This window comes from Colletotrichum spaethianum (genome assembly GCF_022836535.1).
Source record: "Colletotrichum spaethianum MAFF 239500 DNA, contig28, whole genome shotgun sequence".
Taxonomy (NCBI): domain Eukaryota; kingdom Fungi; phylum Ascomycota; class Sordariomycetes; order Glomerellales; family Glomerellaceae; genus Colletotrichum; species Colletotrichum spaethianum.
In genome coordinates, this window is record NW_026054798.1 from 86,614 (window position 1) to 105,555 (window position 18,942).

At 56.4% G+C, this 18,942-nt stretch overlaps 4 protein-coding genes across 4 annotated transcripts; 3 read left to right on the plus strand and 1 right to left on the minus strand.

Moving 5' to 3' along the window:
• Positions 1-2,150: 2,150 nt before the first annotated feature.
• On the plus strand, positions 2,151-3,128 carry ColSpa_09363 (L-threo-3-deoxy-hexylosonate aldolase; the record flags this gene model as incomplete). The annotated part of the gene is made up of 1 exon (XM_049275575.1): positions 2,151-3,128. The coding sequence occupies one exon, from the start codon at positions 2,151-2,153 to the stop codon at positions 3,126-3,128; it is 978 nt and encodes a 325-aa protein (XP_049131532.1).
• A 577-nt stretch (positions 3,129-3,705) lies between these two features.
• ColSpa_09364 (putative oxidoreductase yanE) lies at positions 3,706-5,267 on the minus strand (the record flags this gene model as incomplete). The annotated part of the gene is made up of 3 exons (XM_049275576.1): positions 3,706-4,043; positions 4,123-5,040; positions 5,117-5,267. 3 exons carry the CDS (start codon positions 5,265-5,267, stop codon positions 3,706-3,708), a joined length of 1,407 nt encoding a protein of 468 aa, XP_049131533.1.
• Positions 5,268-6,553: 1,286 nt separating this feature from the next.
• On the plus strand, positions 6,554-7,151 carry ColSpa_09365 (glutathione peroxidase-like peroxiredoxin gpx1; the record flags this gene model as incomplete). Its single annotated transcript, XM_049275577.1, has 2 exons — positions 6,554-6,596; positions 6,688-7,151. 2 exons carry the CDS (start codon positions 6,554-6,556, stop codon positions 7,149-7,151), a joined length of 507 nt encoding a protein of 168 aa, XP_049131534.1.
• A 10,345-nt stretch (positions 7,152-17,496) lies between these two features.
• On the plus strand, positions 17,497-17,712 carry ColSpa_09366 (uncharacterized protein; the record flags this gene model as incomplete). Its single annotated transcript, XM_049275578.1, has 1 exon — positions 17,497-17,712. One exon carries the CDS (start codon positions 17,497-17,499, stop codon positions 17,710-17,712), a length of 216 nt encoding a protein of 71 aa, XP_049131535.1.
• Positions 17,713-18,942: the final 1,230 nt, after the last annotated feature.

An 18,942-nucleotide genomic window follows, 5' to 3' on the forward strand; every position in this document is an offset into this window, starting at 1 on the left:
CATTGGATCCCGCGCCAATCGGCTAAAAGAGACTACCCGCAATGATTGGGAGGCAAGAGGTTGTGTTTCAGTCGTCTGCGAGTCTGTAATCCTTTCTGGTTTCCAAGGTCTCCGAACCTGTGAGCACCTTGAAAGAGAACTTATCGATGTAGGCTCAAGCAATCCATGACTACAAGAAGTTTGTATGGGATATTGCGCGTGCAGGTATATGTGGCTCGTTGTAGTAAGGTCATGACGAAGACTTGGCATGAAAGCAATGCTCCTTCTGTACTCCGTTCTAGCCCCGATGGCTAGGTAGCTCTGGACCCCTCGTGCCCCTCGTGCCCCTCCATATTCTGCTCCGACCCCCCCATGCTAACCAGGCGGGACCCCACCTGGCCTCCCCACACAAAATTCGCCCTCTCTCGTTGGCGGAAGATCTTGGGTCGAGTTTCTCCGTCCACTAACACGCCTTCCATTTCCTTCGTTTCTGACCTTGCCAACCCCTTGAGCAATGAGCGCCTTCGTCTATCCTACAGGTACATGGCCTGGCCTGGCCTAGCCTAGCCTGAACCTCATCCAACTTTCTCGTATTGTTGGTCGGCCTTCTACATATCGTCAGAAAAGCGTCGGCAACGGCATGTTGTACCATTTGCTCGATGCTCAACAGTTTCTGTCTAGCCGGTCGCCACTAAGGGTCGCCGGACCTGCCCGAAACCTGTCGAGAGAAGCCATTCGGAACCCAGTCATGGCTTAGTACGACCGGCCTGCAATTAATTGTCTATTCCCATCAACTGCCGCTGACCGCAGCATTCGCCGGCTGCCGCCTTGATTATCGTTGTCGTGGCTCTTGTTGCCCGTTCTACAACCCGCCGCCTAGCCCGCCTGCTACCCTCTTTCGTCGGCATCGACAGGTCAAGATGCCAATGACGACAAAAGGAACCCCATGTCATGCACGCCGGGCGAGCAACCCCGAGGGTGGGCAGCCAATCGCCGGGTGATGGCCAGGCACCTCCGTCCTGCAGGCCTGCATGTCCCACTCGACGCTAACGTCCAAGCCGGGGCCGACAAGCCTCGCGTTGCATGGCGGAATAATATCTCTCCCAATGGCAGCATCTTGTCCATTCCCGTTTTCCGCTGTCTTCTACGCACGATTTCGAAACTGGTCACCACCCAGCCCTGCGCTGGGCTGCCTCAGCGCAGATCTCGTGGCATCGGCCGGGAGCATCTGGCTTATTGGCGCGCTCAACCTTCCCAGCAGATCCGGTACACGACACAGGGCTACAGCAGAATGCATCGTCTCTACCGTGTACCACTGGTGCCCGCGCACTGCATAGGATGCGACCACCACGCGCGTGGCTACTTGGTTCGAGATGCGAGGTTTGGGAAAGTCCATTGTTGTCTCGGGTGCCCGCGGCTTTGCTTCCTCAAAGTCTAAGAAACAACCCGCCATGGTCGAGGGTCTTGGGAAATACCTGGACGCCAACGGGCGGAGGAAACGGCTTCACTTTGGCCAGTACCTGTGGTGTTGTCTAACGGTCTTCTTCCCATGTATACGGCTCTTTCAACATCTTCATCAACGGTCTGTCAGTATCTCTCATACTGAGACGTGCTACCTTGCATCCCGCCTCTATAACAGCACACACCTAAGAACTGCATGCCGCAGGACGGATACCGGCGATGCACATTTAACTCTGCACACTCCACCCCCATCCCCATCTCTCCTAGCGTCCTTTTTCTCGAGCTTCCGCTTGCCCCTCCCCCTCCTCCTCCCCCCAACCGGGGTGCAAGGGAGCGTCCCAAAGGTGGCTCCCTAGTGCAGACGTTAGCTTCTCCGGTCTTGGCTTCGAGTCAAAACGATACTCGATAGTTCGGGCCAATGTCCACACGAGCAGTCCCTCGCGAAACGTCTAATATTTATTCCCAGACTCATCCCACCCCACGCGGCGCCGCTGAAACTGCTGGAAGCCTATTAGCTGATGGAAAACCTTCTGGGCCGCCTCTTGCCCTCTTCTGCTATAAATACGACACCAGCCGCTGTCCGCTACTTTGGCCAGCGTTTCGTTCCTCATCGCCTGTCCACCTCGCTCCTGTGCTCTTCTTCACTCCGGCCTGCCCCTCACTCCCAACCCTACAGGTTCTTTACTTTCCACCTACCACATCAGCCCATCATGACTGCCACCAACGGAAGCAACGGCCATGCCGCTCGCCGCACTCTCCCCGTCGGCATCTACGCCCCCACCATGACCTTCTTTGACCCCGAGACGGAGGATCTCGACATCCCCACCATCAAGAAACACGCCGAGCGTCTGGCCAAGGCCGGCCTCGCTGGTCTGGTCGTCATGGGCTCCAACGGCGAGGCCGCCCACTGCACGCGCGAGGAGAAGTTGGCCGTCACGAAGGCCACCCGTGAGGCTCTCGACGCCGCCGGCTTCCAGAGCACCCCCATTATCATCGGTGCCACCGAGGGCAGCGTCCGCGGCACCGTGGAGCTCTCCAAGGCCGCCCTCGAGGCCGGCGCCGACTACTCTCTCATCCTCCCCCCCTCCTACTTCCGCGCCCAGATGGACGAGACCGCCATCCACGACTACTTCATCGCCGTTGCCGACCAAAGCCCCATCCCCCTCATCCTCTACAACTACCCCGGCGCCGTCTCCGGCATCGACATGGACAGCGACCTGCTCATCAAGCTGGCCGAGCACCCCAACATCGTCGGAACCAAGTTCACCTGCGGCAACACGGGTAAGCTGACCCGTGTGGCCCTGGCTACCAACGCAAAGACCCCCTGGTCTGAGGGCTCCGGCTACATGGCCTTTGGTGGTGTGTGCGACTTCACTGCCCAGACCCTTGCCAGCGGCGGCAGCGGCATCATCGCCGGCGGCGCCAACGTCATGCCCAAGGTCTGCGTCAAGGTGTGGAACCTCTACTCCGAGGGCAAGAGGGATGAGGCCATTGAGCTCCAGAAGAAGCTCAGCCGTGGTGACTGGTTCCTGACCAAGGCTGCCATCGCCGGCACCAAGGGCGCCATCCAGAGCTACTACGGCTACGGCGGCTTCCCCAGACGTCCTCTGAAACGCCTTGAGAAGGCCCGAACCTCCTTCATCGAGGAAGGCATCAAGGAGGTCATGGAGATTGAGAACTCGCTCTAAGTGAACGGCTTGTTTTGGTCTCTCACGATCTCACGATGATAATGAAAAATAAAAAAAATAAACTCCATGTGCGGGCGCTTGCCCGGCGTGGCAGTCGGTGGGGTTCTCGCAGCCACCGATCGCGGCCGTGGGGGTCTGGGCTAGGTCGCGGGACAAAGTCCGGGGTTATGATGCACCGAGGCCTCGGTCCCCTTTGACTGCACCCCCACCAGCCTATCAAGGCACTCGGGACATCTCATCCCCCAAAAAACAAATGGGTTGGCATCTGTGGGTACGTTTTACTGGGAGTTTTGACGGGAATAATGATTTGAATGAGAGCTTGCATTGGCTGGGAGCAGGTGGGTTGTCCACTCTCGTTGCTAGAAGAGGAATCGGGAGCCACACGAGGACGCCCAACGCGCCCGAATATTAGCATCGGAACGGGCTCTGTAATAGATTTTATGCATTCATCATTGTTCATACTTCGTTGCAAGCTGTTTCTCTACTGTCTACAGTGTATTGTTGTCTTTGCTCCCATACAAGCAAGCCATATCGGGTCTCTACCGCCCCATGACATGCACCCAGTCTATAAGAGCATCTACACCTTGAACCGCCTCGGGTCCAGGGAAGAAATGTCGGAGCTGGTGGGCTTGCCGTCCAGGATGTACTCGGACATCAGCTTGCCCGTGGCGGGGCCGTTTTGGATGCCCCAGCACGTGTGGCCCGCCGCCAGCCACAGGCCGGGGACCGATGTCGCGCCGATCAGCGGGCCGGATTCGTGCTGCGGCAGGTAGCAGGCCTGCTTGGCCTTGATGGACGCCGCGGCCAGCGCCGGGCTGACGGTGGCGATGTAGGAAATGATGTCGTCGCAGTTGGCCTCGTCCACCTGCACCTTGTCGGCCGTGTCCGGCAGGGGTGCGTTTTCGTCCGGTTCGCCTGCGTCAGGCTGCCTGTCAGCATCATGTCACGGGCGGTTGCAACTTGAGAAGGTGGGTGGGGTCGGGGGAGAACGAACCGCAGGCGTATACCTCGCCGTCCGGCCGGGCGTAGATCTCCGGGTCGACGACCCGCTTGTGTTTCCTCTTCTGGCCCTTGGCGGCGCGGTGCTCCGGCACAAAGTCGGCGGGGAGCTTGATGCTGGTGAACACGGCGTAGGGGCTGACGTCGGCGTTGTACACGACGCTGTGGGCCCGCAGGCCGGTGACCTTGGAGCCGGGCAGCAGGCGGCCGGTCCAGGGCCCCGCGGACACCAGGACGTCCGTCACGCCCTCGATGGTCCGCGTCTCGCCCGAGTCGCGGTCAAGGTACTCGACGCTCTCGACGCCCTCGCCGGACGATTTGATGCTCTTCAGCTGGGCGTTGGTGCGGACCTCGACGCCCTTCTCCTGCGCGAGCGCCGCTATCGACGTGGTGAAGTGGTAAGGGTGCACCTGCGCCGTCTCGGTCGCCCCCGGCATGCCCATCTCCGCGTACGACTCGACGGCGTCCCGGTCCACCCAGTCAAGGTCCCGCGGGAGCACCGACTCCTCCAGCATGGACTCGGCGGCCCCGTCCTGCTTCGGCAGCCTCTCCCAGCCCTTCTCCTGCTCCCCGTTGTTGGCGCCGGCCGCGACCGCCTCCGGCTTCGCGGTGGCCTGCTTCAGCTTGTCGAGCATCTGCTTGGTGACGCGGGCCTCGAAGCTGCCGCAGTTCACCCTGCGGTAGCCCCATCGCTTCTCGCCGCCGTGCTCCGCGGCGAGCTCCCTGTGTAAGCGGTACGACAGCGGCACAAGGCACTGCGGGTACGCCCAAAGGGCGAGCAGACCGCCGGCTTTCCCCGAGGCGCCGGACGCGATCGACGTGGCCTCGAGGATGGTTATCCGGTGCAGGGCGGGATTGTATTTGGGGTGCCTGGTGAGGAAGTAGGCGGTTGTGGAACCGATGATGCCACCACCTGCGGCGCACGACCTCTCAGATCAGCTTCCGGCCGTGGCCTCGAGCCGCGACGACGGCCCTGTGGGAAGACGTACCGACGATTACAATGTTTCGCTTGGCTTGGGGGTCCATGGCTGGCAGCGGCGGCGGTGTCAATGCCTCTTTGAGGATTCGTGCGGCGGCGAGTTGCTGCGATTTCTCGCGGCGCTGCTTCTTCGTCTTGGCCTTCTTCCTGACGGCGGGCATTTCGTCACCGTGGGGCTTTTGCTCTCAACCTCTCAGCACGCCCGGACCGGGGGTAGCGCGGGGTAGTGCCTTATCGATAACGGGTGGTGATGCAGCGAGATGCTGATAGAGCGAGACGGACGGCACCACCCCCCGATAGTGGGTGCAGCTCGACCGGCGTGATTGAGCGGTTCGCGACCGAGAATTGACGAAAGGTGCGCGGGTCAGCGACTGGCCCAGGGATCCAGTGCAGTTTGGGGGACCTCTGGTTAGCTCTGTCCAGATCTGGAAATCACCTCGGCGAGAGCTGGTGGCCATGCCGGAAGAAGGATTGATCCGCGGCAGTAGTCCGAGGTTCGTTGGCGCGGGCCGGCCTACCTTTTGCGGGTGCTGAGTAATTCGAGGCCGAGGAGCCTCGCGCCTACGTCGGTTTGTTTGCCTCAACTTGGACGGCTCCCCCGCGACGGAAGCTCCGGGGCCTCCAAAGGTTGATGGTGATGAATGAGTCGTCCATCAGTGGAATGGCGAGTCGGACACCGGAACAACGCATTGGGCCGAGTGGCCCCACTCTCACATGATGGAGAATGCAATTCCAAATCGGGTTCTGAAGCAATTCAAACATGAAGCTTAGATTCATAGGATGGTGATTGTGTTGGACAAAAGCCTGGAGAGTGCTTTCCTCTCCGTAAATTGTTAGTGTGTGTCTAGAGAAAATGTATAGTTGTAACATTGAAGTAGCTCAAGCTGCACCGTCAGCGACTCTGGTTCCAAACACTCTGCTCCAAAGGTACGCCGTACTCCGTACTCCGTACCTCGGCCGATGAAGAGCTCCTCGACCCTCCCGCCCATCGCAACGGAGCCCCGCTTTAACCGAGACCGCGTCACAACCCCTCCTAGTTTGGCCTCTTCGAGGTGTAGCTCTGTGGAGAGGAGCTGCGAGTGGACATGGAGGGTGCTACACTCCCCCGTAAGGCAGCGTAGCTTCGATGCGTGTGCGCGCCCGTGCCCAGGGACCCATTGGAAACCGGATTGAAACTTCGTCCCGGGCAGTCCACAGCCTGCTCCTACATAGTACTTGCATCCCTCGTGGCGTCGCGCATGACATGTTTCGCCAATTACATACCAGAGCTCTTTCTCCCATAACAACCGTTGCTCCCGTAGCTGTGCGTCCCGGACAGCTTCTTCTCTCCTACAACTTGCTCCAGACTCGTGCATCGTCGAACCGACGGCATCTATTCAACAACTTCCAATTGCGGGGTAACACTGTCGCAAACCTTACAAACAAACAACTCCACACCACCGCAGCAATGGCATCGGCAACAGGCTTCTACGACTTCAAGCCCCTGGACAGTACGTGATGCGTCTTCTTCCCCTCCTCTCTCTCCCTTCGGTGCGCCATCTCCCGTGCTGCGTTCATCGTCGCTGACGCTCCCCCGCACAGAGCGCGGCCAGGAGGTCCCCCTCGCCGACTACAAGGGCAAGGTCGTCCTCGTCGTCAACACCGCCTCCAAGTGCGGCTTCACGCCCCAGTACGCCGGCCTCGAGAAGCTCTACAAGGACATCAAGGAGAAGCACGGCGACGACTTTGTCATCCTCGGCTTCCCCTGCAACCAGTTTGGCGGCCAGGAGCCCGGCTCCGACGACGACATCCAGAACTTCTGCCAGGTCAACTACGGCGTCTCCTTCCCCATCATGCAGAAGACGGACGTCAACGGCGACAACGCGAACCCCCTCTTCCAGTGGCTCAAGGACGAGAAGCCCGGCATCATGGGCCTCAAGCGCATCAAGTGGAACTTTGAAAAGTTCCTCATCGGCCGCGACGGCCAGGTCAAGGGCCGCTGGGCCAGCACCACCAAGCCCGAGAGCTTGGAGAAGCCCATCCTCGACGAGCTGGAGGCGAAATAAACACACACACTTAGAATGATACCCAGAGCGCGTTGCTCTGTAATGCCGGGGTCGGGGTGAGGGATGCAGTTTCCATCGCGTCGGAATGGCGGTCAGGGAACGCCACTGTCTTTGACTGAGTACTGAGTACGAGATATAGTCAACGATACGAATCAACAGAATGATTTAATTTAGTTGACGGCCTGTGATTAAGTGACAATGACGTCTGAGAAACGCGATCGTACCTTCGCTTACTAAATCAAATTCGTAAGCTGACTGCCCTTATATGGCTGCCGCAGTAGCTGTGCCTCAAAGCTCCCCTATGCTGCCCAGACTCAACAGTAGAAGTCAGTTGCAAGCTGAGCACTGGCGAAGACACTTCGCCGTGCGGCATGTCAACGTTGCAGAGGCTGTGCGTCAAGCAAGCATGGCACTCGGTTTAGGGGACTGCGGTCTCTTTTGTTTCACGGAGTTCCGCTCGGGTGTCAGCGGCCGCCATGTTTATGCTCACCTCGCGCCGCGTACGTCCGAGCGAATGCTGTGGTTTTTACATGAATCGTTTCGTAATAACACAAGTAAACCGATTATAAACTCCGGGCTCACAGTGATTACAAGTTCAATAAGGCGGCGTTGACTTGCATTGTTGTGGTCTCCGTAAGTAGTCGTTGTTAGGAGCTCTGATTCGGAGATAGAGGCCAGTTTTGGTCAATCAAGACAAAGACACAAAGCCTTCCTGATTGTGTAAAAAGAGGGAAGTGCATTCCTACCGCGGCTTCTTCTGAGTAGTAGCTGAACGTGAGGTCTGAACGGATTTTCGTGGTGTTATTATCGACTTGTGTATTCTCTTTGCACCCGCGACCTCTTGTATGCAGAACACATCCCCGAGCTGTAGGCAAAAACAAGCCACCAGACTGTCATACTAGACATGAATGGTTTCCACGATGCCACTTTGGTGTTACTAGTGCTATTGAGTATAATCGTCCAGTTCGTACGCGAATGCCGGTACTATCGTCGTTCAACTTCTGCGCTTGCGTCTGATCATCTAGGCAATATGCATGGCCTACGGGCTAAGTGTATTGATGTTTTAACGTTCTTTGATGTGTTCATGTAGTTATTTCTTGTCCAGATGTACTTCATACAGACTGGATGTATTAAATTTTGTTGTGCATGGCAAGTTTCTTATGGCTTCTGCCCACACCTTATAACCCAAATTTGAGAACATCGATGTTAGTTTAGGACGTGATTATACGGAGACGACGACACTAATCAAGGGTTTGTAGTGTAGAATCATGAAGGTGTACGAGTCTTTCCAAAGCAAGGTGTTTGTTTAGTAGTTTGACCACCAGAAACAACAAGTTTGAGCAGCTCCACGTACCTGCTCAGAGACATGTACTAAATATCGTATGCAAGGGCTCTCAGTCCGCCACTGTGAAACTCGTCCTGCGTCCCTGTCTACCGTGATGAACGAGTGATGTCAGTCGCAGCAACGTTGAGTCCATATTTGAATCGAGCACACCGACAGCTCTACCAGGCCCGTTGTTCAACATCAACATTAAAGCAGGCACGGCGGTGACGAATTGGAGCTTGATACTCCCATCAATGTGCTGTCGATAATGTTCTTGTTTCTCAAGAGGATCTTAAACTAGGTTTCCTTGGCCATACTGACAGCTCTGTCCTTGCCGTTGGGGGCCTCGTCGTGTATCATAGCTGTGTATGGTCTCAGGAGGTTGGAAGATCTCGTTGTAGCCCCGATGTCTTGACTTTCCTTGAGGAACGGATGAAGTGTCGAACACTTGTTAGTATTGTAATCAATAGTCATCCGACTCGAGCATAAAGTCATAGTACGCATCAGTTAGTCGCTGCGTCCGTTCTTGGTAACGCAATGGGCGGAACTAGTATTTATGAAGTTTCAGAGTTAGAACTTCACGGTCCTTCAAGTGATTGATTGCTTGGGTTTTTCTCAGAATACCCCAACGTAGCTTATGGTTTCATTTGGACCTATGTGCAGTTGGCATCCTGAAATGATCACTCGAAGCATGATAGGATTGATTGTTCAGTTTCTTTTACTGACCTGGTAGCATTGACAACCAGAACCTCATTACACCCTTAGCCTCCTCATGATGATTTCACGCTTCCGAATATCGAATATCGAACATCGTGCCTAGAACCGTGACTGCCGTCAAAGTAAACTTTTTTTGGCCATCTTCAAATGGTAGCCGTCGCTTCCCATGTAGATATCGTGAAGCATCTATTCGATACCCCGCCAGAGTACGGAAGTATCAGTGATTTGGGAGCTCGTTGGTGATACGGAATGCTGGTCGTCACTGAAGTCACGGTACTCTGTCAATCATGCCAGCCTTTCAAGTGTCATAGTCGATAAAGGAGACATCGTTTCTGGGGGTTACGAACACAGTTCGGGAGGAAGAATGGTAATTCAGCAGTAACCTGAACCTCGCATTACGTTGCTTGATCCCATCCGAGAAATATGACATCTACCTACATTGCATATCTATCGTAGCTCAGCTCATCGACATCTCCAAGTGCTCATCTCGATTCCAGAGCAGCACGTGTATCGTCAACGCGAAGAAATAGACGCCACTATGACAACCCTTCATCAACTGAATGAATACTCCTGATGTTCATAATCCAATTCCGTCCAAGGACAACGGCAACGATGTAAGAGCTCTATGTGTATACAGACAGCCACGATTTCCTGGGTTATACGCAACGTGCATATCGAATACGCATCTACCTATCCCTCCGCTCACCTGCTCCATTTGCCCATGCCATCGTCAACACTGGATAAACGGACATAGAAGAACTGGCAGTTTTGGCAACGTTGAGAACCCCGTGGCTACTATCCAAAGCTTCACGAAGAAACTTTGAAGAAACATCTCAGACTCTGTGCTCTCCAGAATCATTCTGCGTACAGAGGCAAAGAAGCGAAAGTTGTTGGCATCTCCTCAACTGCAAAGTTACATCACAGATCGCGGCCAAGACGAGGCACATCGTCGCCTGCATATCGACGGCACGCCGAGTCTGGCGTGTCGCACACGAGCGCCTGAGCCGCAATTGAGGCGTGAACTGAGGAAACGCCTCGCTCCTGCGTACTCCTGCCAATGGACAACAAACCTCGTTTACCGACCGCAACAGCAGCGCCATCGTCGCGCAAAAAGGCTCACGTCCTTCCTTCAAGGGTTCCGCCTCGGCCCAGAGGGAGGCAACGGCGCTGTGCGACTCCGTGAACGAGGAACCCCCCACGAACGTTCATCGTGACTCCGGGGGCCCAGCGCCGGTGCCTCGTGTCTGCGTCCCACAAGGCAACGCTGTCGTGTACCCTCACGGGCGTGCTGATTTTTGACCTCAACTCACGCCCCTATTTCTGCGGAACCCCACCTGTCTCGAACTCCATTTATAAGGCCCAATTCGAAATGCAAGCAGGTCTGGATGGCCGCACGCCCAACTTGCTCGCTCGCTTGGGCCAAGTGCCGAAGATATCAAGTAATGGAAACCAGGCAGTTCGTCGTCCGTGTCACCCCGACCCAGCTTGGCCCTCGGACTATAGATGCGGGAGACAGGACAAGGTAATATCGAAGCCCAAGGGACGAACTTTTGATGGACAGGGAGTGGTATTAAGGTAGGAGGTGAAGATGAGGTTCTCGCTAGCCTGTATAACGCCATTGGAATAGGGAATTGCGAAGATGCAAATTTTTTTCCTCTCGTTCGTATTCTGCACAGAGACTCCGAGCCGGGCCGCGAACAGCCCGCACACCCTGATAGTAACCGCCGACTTGGCCTCCATGCGTATGAATATTAGTCCATCGAGTGCGGTGGCAGCGGCTGGATTCACAGAGCTTGGCCCGCGCCCGCGCCCGTGCTTCTTTGCCTGCCATTCTTCATGCCCGTGAGATATGACAGCGAAGCCAAAACCTCACGACCACGGCGCCTACCGCGTCGTGTCCAGATTCCGCCCTGCACTGGCAAGCGTGCCGCCGCGTGGGCGTACAAGCCGAGAGACGATCTCGTGTGCCACTTGCGACGCGACAGCCCACTGATGCGGACCGACAAACGGGGGCGACCTCTGGGCTTTTTTGGATTCTGGACATCCACATCGATATGCGAATTGGGGGGGGGTCTAGAATCTCCCCCTCCTTTGACTCGAAAAGAAGGTGTGGCGACGGAACCGCTCAACAGAGGCAAATTTGTCTTGTCCGGTGTCGCTGATCGACAACCCAACTTTCCCTCAAATACGGTGCACACCACTTTGCGGTCCCATATGCTACGATTTCTCTAGAGTCGTCCGCGTCAGAGGTCGAGAATCTCGCCATCTTCAGGAAGCTTAGGTAGATCTTTGAGACTCGAAGCTGCGGCCAGAGGGGGAAAGGATCAGGTCCCCTTGAATTTCGCTCATTGGGTTGAAGCTTCAGACACGCCGCGTAGGGTTGCATGCATGCTCCTGACAGCGTCGAGGCCTAGCTTCGCATGAAGAGAGCCGAGGTGCCCAGACGAGAGAGAGAGAGAGAGAGAGAAACGTCGAGTTGCAGAGAACCATCATCTGCCCAGGTCGACGTCTTGGAAGGGCGCGAAGGCCCCATCCCCATCGCATCCGCAGTGCACTGCGACTGCTGGACGCAGAGATGCGAACGGCTCAACAGGCAAGCAAGCAGGTTGAGTCCATCCGAGTGTACCATAGTACATTATGTGCGTCCCCCCCTTGCCCTGCGTGATCCCTGTGCCGATGCGGGCCTGCGGCAGCCGGGCTGGGAACTTTTGTGGAAGCCAAGCGGGGGTCAGGACGCAATCGAGAGAACACCCCCGCATGTCTGGTCCTCCTCTACAGCAGTCCCAATCAGGCAAAGAGCTCGAGGACCGGGGGGTTTGACGCGGCGCCATGGACCTGACGTATCTCTCGACGTTGCTTGCTGGCGAGGCAAGGCGCGGGATGAAGAACACGGCCGCCCACGAGGAGGCGCTGAGAGGCTCACGAATTTCGCGCACAGGTTCCTCGAAAAGAGGCAACGCACACTCGCACAACCACACAACCACACACACACACAGGCACTCACACCCGCTCGGGGGTATTTCCCTCATCGACGTCGGGCCCAGCCACGATCTTCATTCGAGTACGTTTGAAACGCCACAAGCCGGGGCGAGGAGACGGGGGCCCAGCTGGCCAGCAACTTGAACCGAGCGAGAGCTCATTAGGGTCGCCGCCCTGCTCGAACCCTTAATGTTAATCAAGCCGAGCCGGCAGCCCCGCCAAGAAAGGGACTCGAGATAGCGTGCCGGCTACCCTCGTACTTACACGACGGGGAGGGAGGCTGCCTACTGTCATCGGCCGACCGCTTGCTGCGAAAGAGAATGCGGGGAAACGGTCAAAGAACCGCATCAGGGCCTCGTCCGCGCTCCTCCGTCGCCAGCGGGTGGCCGTTCCCAAGTGGACACGCAAAATGTGGTTGAAAGGGCCGCCCGCCGATCGTCCTACATGCTACTATGTACGTGCGGTCTGCGGAGAAGCGTCGCTTGTAACATTGGCATTAGCAAATTCGAGGTTCGTCTTTAGTAATGGCGTCTTGCCATAGACCTCTCCGTCGGTATCGTGGCCTAGCCTCATGCTGGGGAAGGGAAGCTGTGGCCACGGGACGTCCCCCCGGGATCAGTTTGCGGGGAACGGCACGAGATGAGAGGCACGCGACGAGCTTAACTGAGCGTTGGGCCAGGCCCCGATCTCGAGTCCCGCTTGGTGAACCCTTGAACATTGAAGGGCGGCCGGATATGTGAGCGGGCAGCACGACGATCCTTCCGTGTGTAAGTAAGCCGCGTAGATGGGCATTGTCTTGCGAATCCAGCTGGAATAGCTGGCGCTTTCAGGCCGGCAGCTTCAGGACCATTGTGGGTGTTTTGCAACCAACTAGAGCCTGCTGAGAAAGCGGGCTGGGACTTTTGTCCACTCCCCTCCGATACAAGTCCGCTTGACAGCTCGACGCAATAGAGGACGTTAGTTTATAGAGTTGCTGCGGCTCTGATGATGCAAGTTCCCCATCAGGAGTCGACTGCAGCGTGGCCGCTGGAGCCGCGTAGTCATGGCAGACTTATTCGTAAATCCACACGAATCACTGCAGCTGACCCAAGGTACAAATGGTGAGGATAGGCTATCGCCACCAAACCAGACTCGAGCCCCAGACTGAGCCAGGCAACCGAGGAACTCGCCAACATGCCCCCTTCGGTGACGGTTTTGAGCAAGACCCTTTATGAAGCCTGCTCCACCCCATGACCTCGAGCCGATCCCATTGGCGGCCGTTTTTGGCGCTTGTCATTCGCTAGCCAGTATATAGACACGCTTGTCTGTGTTGAGATCGAGATTGCAACGTTGCAGCGCCAATGAGACGGCGGCAAATCATTCAAGACCCCCGAGGTTTGAGGCAAGCCGATTCGACGAGACGGGATGGGCAAGAACGGACGAGGGACGATCATGACATGTGTGCTGAGAGAAAGGGGAATTGCGTCCAACTGGCAGAATCCAGTCATCGGTGTCCCTTCTCCTTCACGACCACGCTTTGGCATATCTGGGGCCGTCTAAAAGCACCGGGAATAGTGTACGACAGGGGGGGAACGGACTGTGACTAGCCAGCGTTCTTGGGCGCACCCGTCGAAGCGACATCACCTGTCAATCCAACCGCCGGTGTCAGTGCTGTAGCAAATTTCCGAGCAGGGATAGGGGCGGATGCTTCAAATGGGGCCAGAACATGTCGGTGGAATGGCTGGATTCGAAATGTCGAGGTTCAAGAGATGGCGAGAGAACGAGAGGGACAGAGCAGTTGGCGGCTCGGAGAGTGCAGGGATTGATATTAGACAGGGGTTCGAGCCAGAGCCAGCTGGCAAATAGGTACTACGGTATCTGTATAGTAGTCCTCGCAGCGGCTGCAACGCGGGATGATGATGATGAGTTGGGACGCGGTACAGGCGGGTGTGCCATCATCGGCAGGAATCTTTAACGTAAGGTGAAGTCAGGCACTGACGACACGAACGGTGACGTTCATGGCGCCATGTGGTCAAGACGATTCGAGGAGACGCATGACAGTCTGCACCACGACCTGAGCAAGCCTCGAAAGATGAGCGATGCATGCGCCCTCGTTCTGCGCCAGGCCATTCTTGATAACAATGAGAGTCCGAGTCGAGGCGGCGAGTGAACGGAGCAATCCTGGCGGGAGATGGTTGGGGGTCACCCCTCTGCTCACCTCACCGACCAGCCTAGCGTGGAATCGAGGGGCAGGTCCCGGGGTTCGGATGAAGTGGCGGTGGGCTCACTCCCACTTGAGAACCGCAAGAGCTACATGAACAGTCTAGCCGCTACCCCTGCCCATCGAGCTAACGGCTCGTGGTCTGGACGAAAATCATCAGGCCCGTCAGTAGTCAATTCTCACGTCAATGATGTGGTCTCTAGGACGGAACGGACGAGAGAGGCCTGCTCATCGCCGCTAGCACAAGCGTCCACCAGGCGGAATAGAGGAGAAAAAAGGTGTGTGTGCGTGCGTCTCGGGAGATGGTGTTGGCAACCACAGCAACCCGCGGCCAATCACGTTGTCAAGGCCTGATAGAGTTAAACCGGCATCAGGGATGCTATGAGAGTGGTGGGAGGTGGGCGGAAGGGGATTTTGTGCGGATGTACGACGGAGCGAGTGAGTGGCCTCTACCTATCTCAGTTGACTATTTGATGACCAACGCAGATAGCCAACCATTCCGAGACCGAAGGTTGGGGGTGGGGGTCACTGATTGATCGAGCGAAGAGGAAGCAGATGACGGCAGTGGGCCAAGCTCGAACAGGTTCGTTCTCTCGGCTGGTTGGCTAGCTCTGACCGGAGGAGTTCGCGCGTTACGGTGACGGTTGACGGATGACGGGAGGGTACGCACTTGGAGACGGCAGAGTCGAATTTAACTCGTCAACGGGGGGATGAGCCGGCCGCCGCGCTAACGGGCTCGAGGACTTTTTGCATCGAGTGAGGCTTAGACACCCCCCCTGGACGGAAAATGGCGTTTTGGTAGCTTCTATGCATGCTTCCTCGGTCCTTCTAGCGTTCCGAAGTGCATCCTCGCACTAAGCAGAATGTGTATCGCTCGTCGTTGGTGTACGTGCGTGTGTGTATGTGTGTGTGTGTATGCGTGTGTGTGGCTGTCAATATGTGAGTGCACCAGGAAAGGCAGCTAACGGACCTTTGCTCTCGACGACGTCGCCATCCTGGGTGGCATCAGAGACTCATGAACCATGTTCGACGGTGCTTTGACGCGATATCATCAAAAGAAACCAAGAGTCTCGTGGAGCCATGCCATGCAAATTAGAACTGCCATTCTGGGAGTCGTCCGCGCCTCGCATCGGCCTCTGATTCGCCGTCCGCAGGTTCTGTACGATGCGTTCGTCTCACAGTGAAAGCAAATGCACGTCAACTTGTCTCCTGCACACGGCTCTCCCGACGTCCCGTCGCACAGCCCCAGCCCTGCGGTAGTTGAGGGAGCGGAGTAAGGAACGGCAGTGCACAATCATGGGGCTGCCCTCTCGTTGCCCATTCCGAGAATGAGTCCGGTGCCAACCTGCTATTCCTGGAACTCGTTTGCGAAGCCAATATAATCTGTGCAAGGGCACGAGGAAGAGGCCGAGGATCGCCTCCCTAGGGGACAGGCAGTATCGTCATGAATCGTGGACGCAGGTTTTGGCAAGGTCATGAAAACTGTCTTGGCCATGAATTTGTGCGCTTTCCAAGAAACAGACAGGGGAAGGAAAAAAACAACGGCCCCGGAAAAAGAAACAAAAACCACTCTCCTTGACTCGGCATAGTCATGCTGGGGGTGGCTTTTCCGGTCTCTGGCAAGGGCGTCAAGCTGAAGAAGCGTTACCGCCGAGGTTTGCCATTTGCCCCGGTTCGCTGAGAAATTTTGCGCCCCCAAGGCAAGCTGATTTGGACGAAACCCTTTATTTACAGCCTTCGGAGCTGAAGCAACATAGGAGTTTGGCTTCCGACGCCAGGGCGCCGATCAAGACCGGTGGTAAGGGGTTGTGGGGACCTATGAATTGTCGGTCGGGTCCGACCTGGACTTTGACAAGAGTCTCGGGGCGCAGCAGATTGGGCAGCATCGAAATAACAGAGACGGAGAAGGGGGACGGCCGAGACCAGCAAAACAGGGGAGAGAGCATGTGAAGGATGGAGACGGCCGATGTTGGTAAAGAAAATCGGGGCCAACTCCGGCGAGCCCCATGATGACGATCCCGTCCCTCTACCGCTCCCATGGCTGGCTGCTGGGCCTGACCTGACGTTGATCTCCCTGTCTTACAAGGCTTCGCTGATGGATAAGAGGAAATATTGACTAGGTTTGGTTCTGTCGGAGCACAAACTCGTCGGTGCATCTGGCACAAGCGAGACGCTCTAGTGCGATGGGCGCGCGTAGTGCTCTTACCGCAACGTCAACCAGCATCGACGTGTGGATTTTCTTGGTTTAACTCACATGAAGCTAGGGGGTGTTGTCCTCGGAACCACGATTGCGGCGAGTTTCCTGCAAGATTTGAGACACAAACATGTGGCCAGCAAGTATCTGTACTTGGAGCGGGCGCCTTGGGCATTTTGCTCTGCTCTGGGCAAATAGGCAGATAAGGCAGAGAGAGCCAAGGCGGACGGTCGGTCGGTCGGTTCTTAGTGAGCGAAGGGTTGCCGAATGTTGTTGAGATCGAAGCTCTGTGTGTCAACTTACCAGGGTCTGCTCAGGAACAACAATATCAGGACGGACTATTGCTACTGGTTCGAGTCACACAACCGTGATAATGCGCTTGCGGCGTTGGTGTCTTCTAATGGCTCAAATCGACTGCAGGAGGATGTCATCAGAAGCGCAAGCGAGGTTGGTAGGGGGAATATGAGACGGCGAGGGTTGAGGCCAAAGCACTGTAGTGGACTCTTGGGATGCAATGGTTCTGGCAAGCCTCGGCTATGTGGTTGACATTTGGAAGACGCATCCATATCGTACAACTGCTCGGTGCTTGGTGGGGTGAGATTTGTATGCTGGTCGTCCTCCGGCTCCAGCATATCAACGAACTGGAAGCGTCGATTGAGCGAGGCTTCCCTTCCCGCCTTGATGACGGGAAGAAGCTGAGGTTCATCACAAAAGCTTGCAAGACGTCAGAACGCCCGTCGCACTCATTTCTTCGTCCTCCTTCTTTCGTTCCCAATGCCTAGTACCGAAGGAAGCCGCTGGCCAAGAATGGGAAAGGAAAGCAGTAGGCAGGTACGGATGATGATGATGGTGTGGGAGTGAGCGCGATAGTGTGTGTGTGTGCCTGGAGGCTGCATCCCCCTCTCTTCCTCCCCCCCCCTCTCTCACCACCATGGCGCCTGGCCTAGAACTGCAAGTCACCTCTATCGAAGGCGGTTGGCCTCTGGATAGGTTGCCCGACGGCAGAAGGCGCGTCGAAGTCTGCATGGAAGGTCCTGCGAAAGCGCCGCCCGTTCTGTTGCACCGCGCAGAGGCTGCGAGGCGCTGCAACTGTCCTGCAATGATACACACTCTGACGCTCCTGGGCCTAGCGCCACGGCGCAACTAGCTCGGAAGGCAACAAGCGCAACGGCAGGCCAAGCCTTTGATGGCCGCCGTAGCCTGCCCTTCTGTAGTATCGCAGAGATGAAGCCCTGGCCGGACATGCTGGGTTGAAGCAAGGTAAGGGTGATTCAGTGTGATGAGATACATGATGTTGCTGCCTCGGAGACCGGAGTGGGATGCTGGAGGGATGATGCATCAAGGGGCAGGGTAAAAGGGGTGGGCAGAGAATGAAACCCAACGTGTCTCTTTACGACGGTATCATCTGCAAAGAGAAGCGCAACTGCCAGTGCCAATGTGACTGTCTGTGCTGTGCCTTGGGGTACCTTACCTATGCCAGGAGGCAGGAGGGAGTCTTCGGGTGCCTTTCCCTCGAGTACCGGCGCAAATTCTCCAGTGCGGCCGGGACGGAGAAGAGGACTCCTGCATCCCGCCCCCCTCTCCACACCTCGCACCCAACATATCTCAACCCACCCCAACTCACTTCACCTCGCTCATCTTGCCTTGGCTTGCTTTTGGCACCCATCGAGCACGGAGTGCCTATTGTCTTGGCCATGTTGCATCAGAAAACGGCAGTCTTTGCTGCTGAATCAGGCACACTGGCAGCCGATAATATGTGCATTATTTTGGACGACCGCCCTCTCGGACAGGTTCAACCAGAGCAAACTTGGAATGTCGCCGTGCTTCCACCACCTTTGCCAGGGTCCACCGTCCGTCAAACAGCAGATCACTACAGAATACGATGTTGGTTGAGCCATGGAAATTTCATACTCGGCCGCCTGGGATCAGAGTGAGCGCGACGACGGACAGGGTTCTTGGGCTAAAGATAACGAAATCTCTTTCAAAACAGCCGCCGCTGATATAGGAAATGGATACAGAGTATCCGTGTATGCCCACGGATATTAGACACATGCAAAGTGCATCGCCCGCTCCACCAGGACCCCCCATCAACCACCACCCTGTCGCCAGAGGCCACACGACAGAACAAGGCTCATATTGCCAAATACGGCCGCCGACTTGTGTCTGCCGCGGCATCTACATGTCGCACTGGCACTCTATGGGCTCGGGCGTCTTGCATCTGCTTGGAAATCAGGAACAGAAACTTGAATAGGAACAGGAAATCTCCACGGATGGTGGCCGTGTATGACGGGTGAACCCCCGTGCCCCACGACCGCGGCGGAGCAACTCTGGTCCATGCCCAGCGGCTTTTGCCTTCTCCTACATTACCTACGGGTAC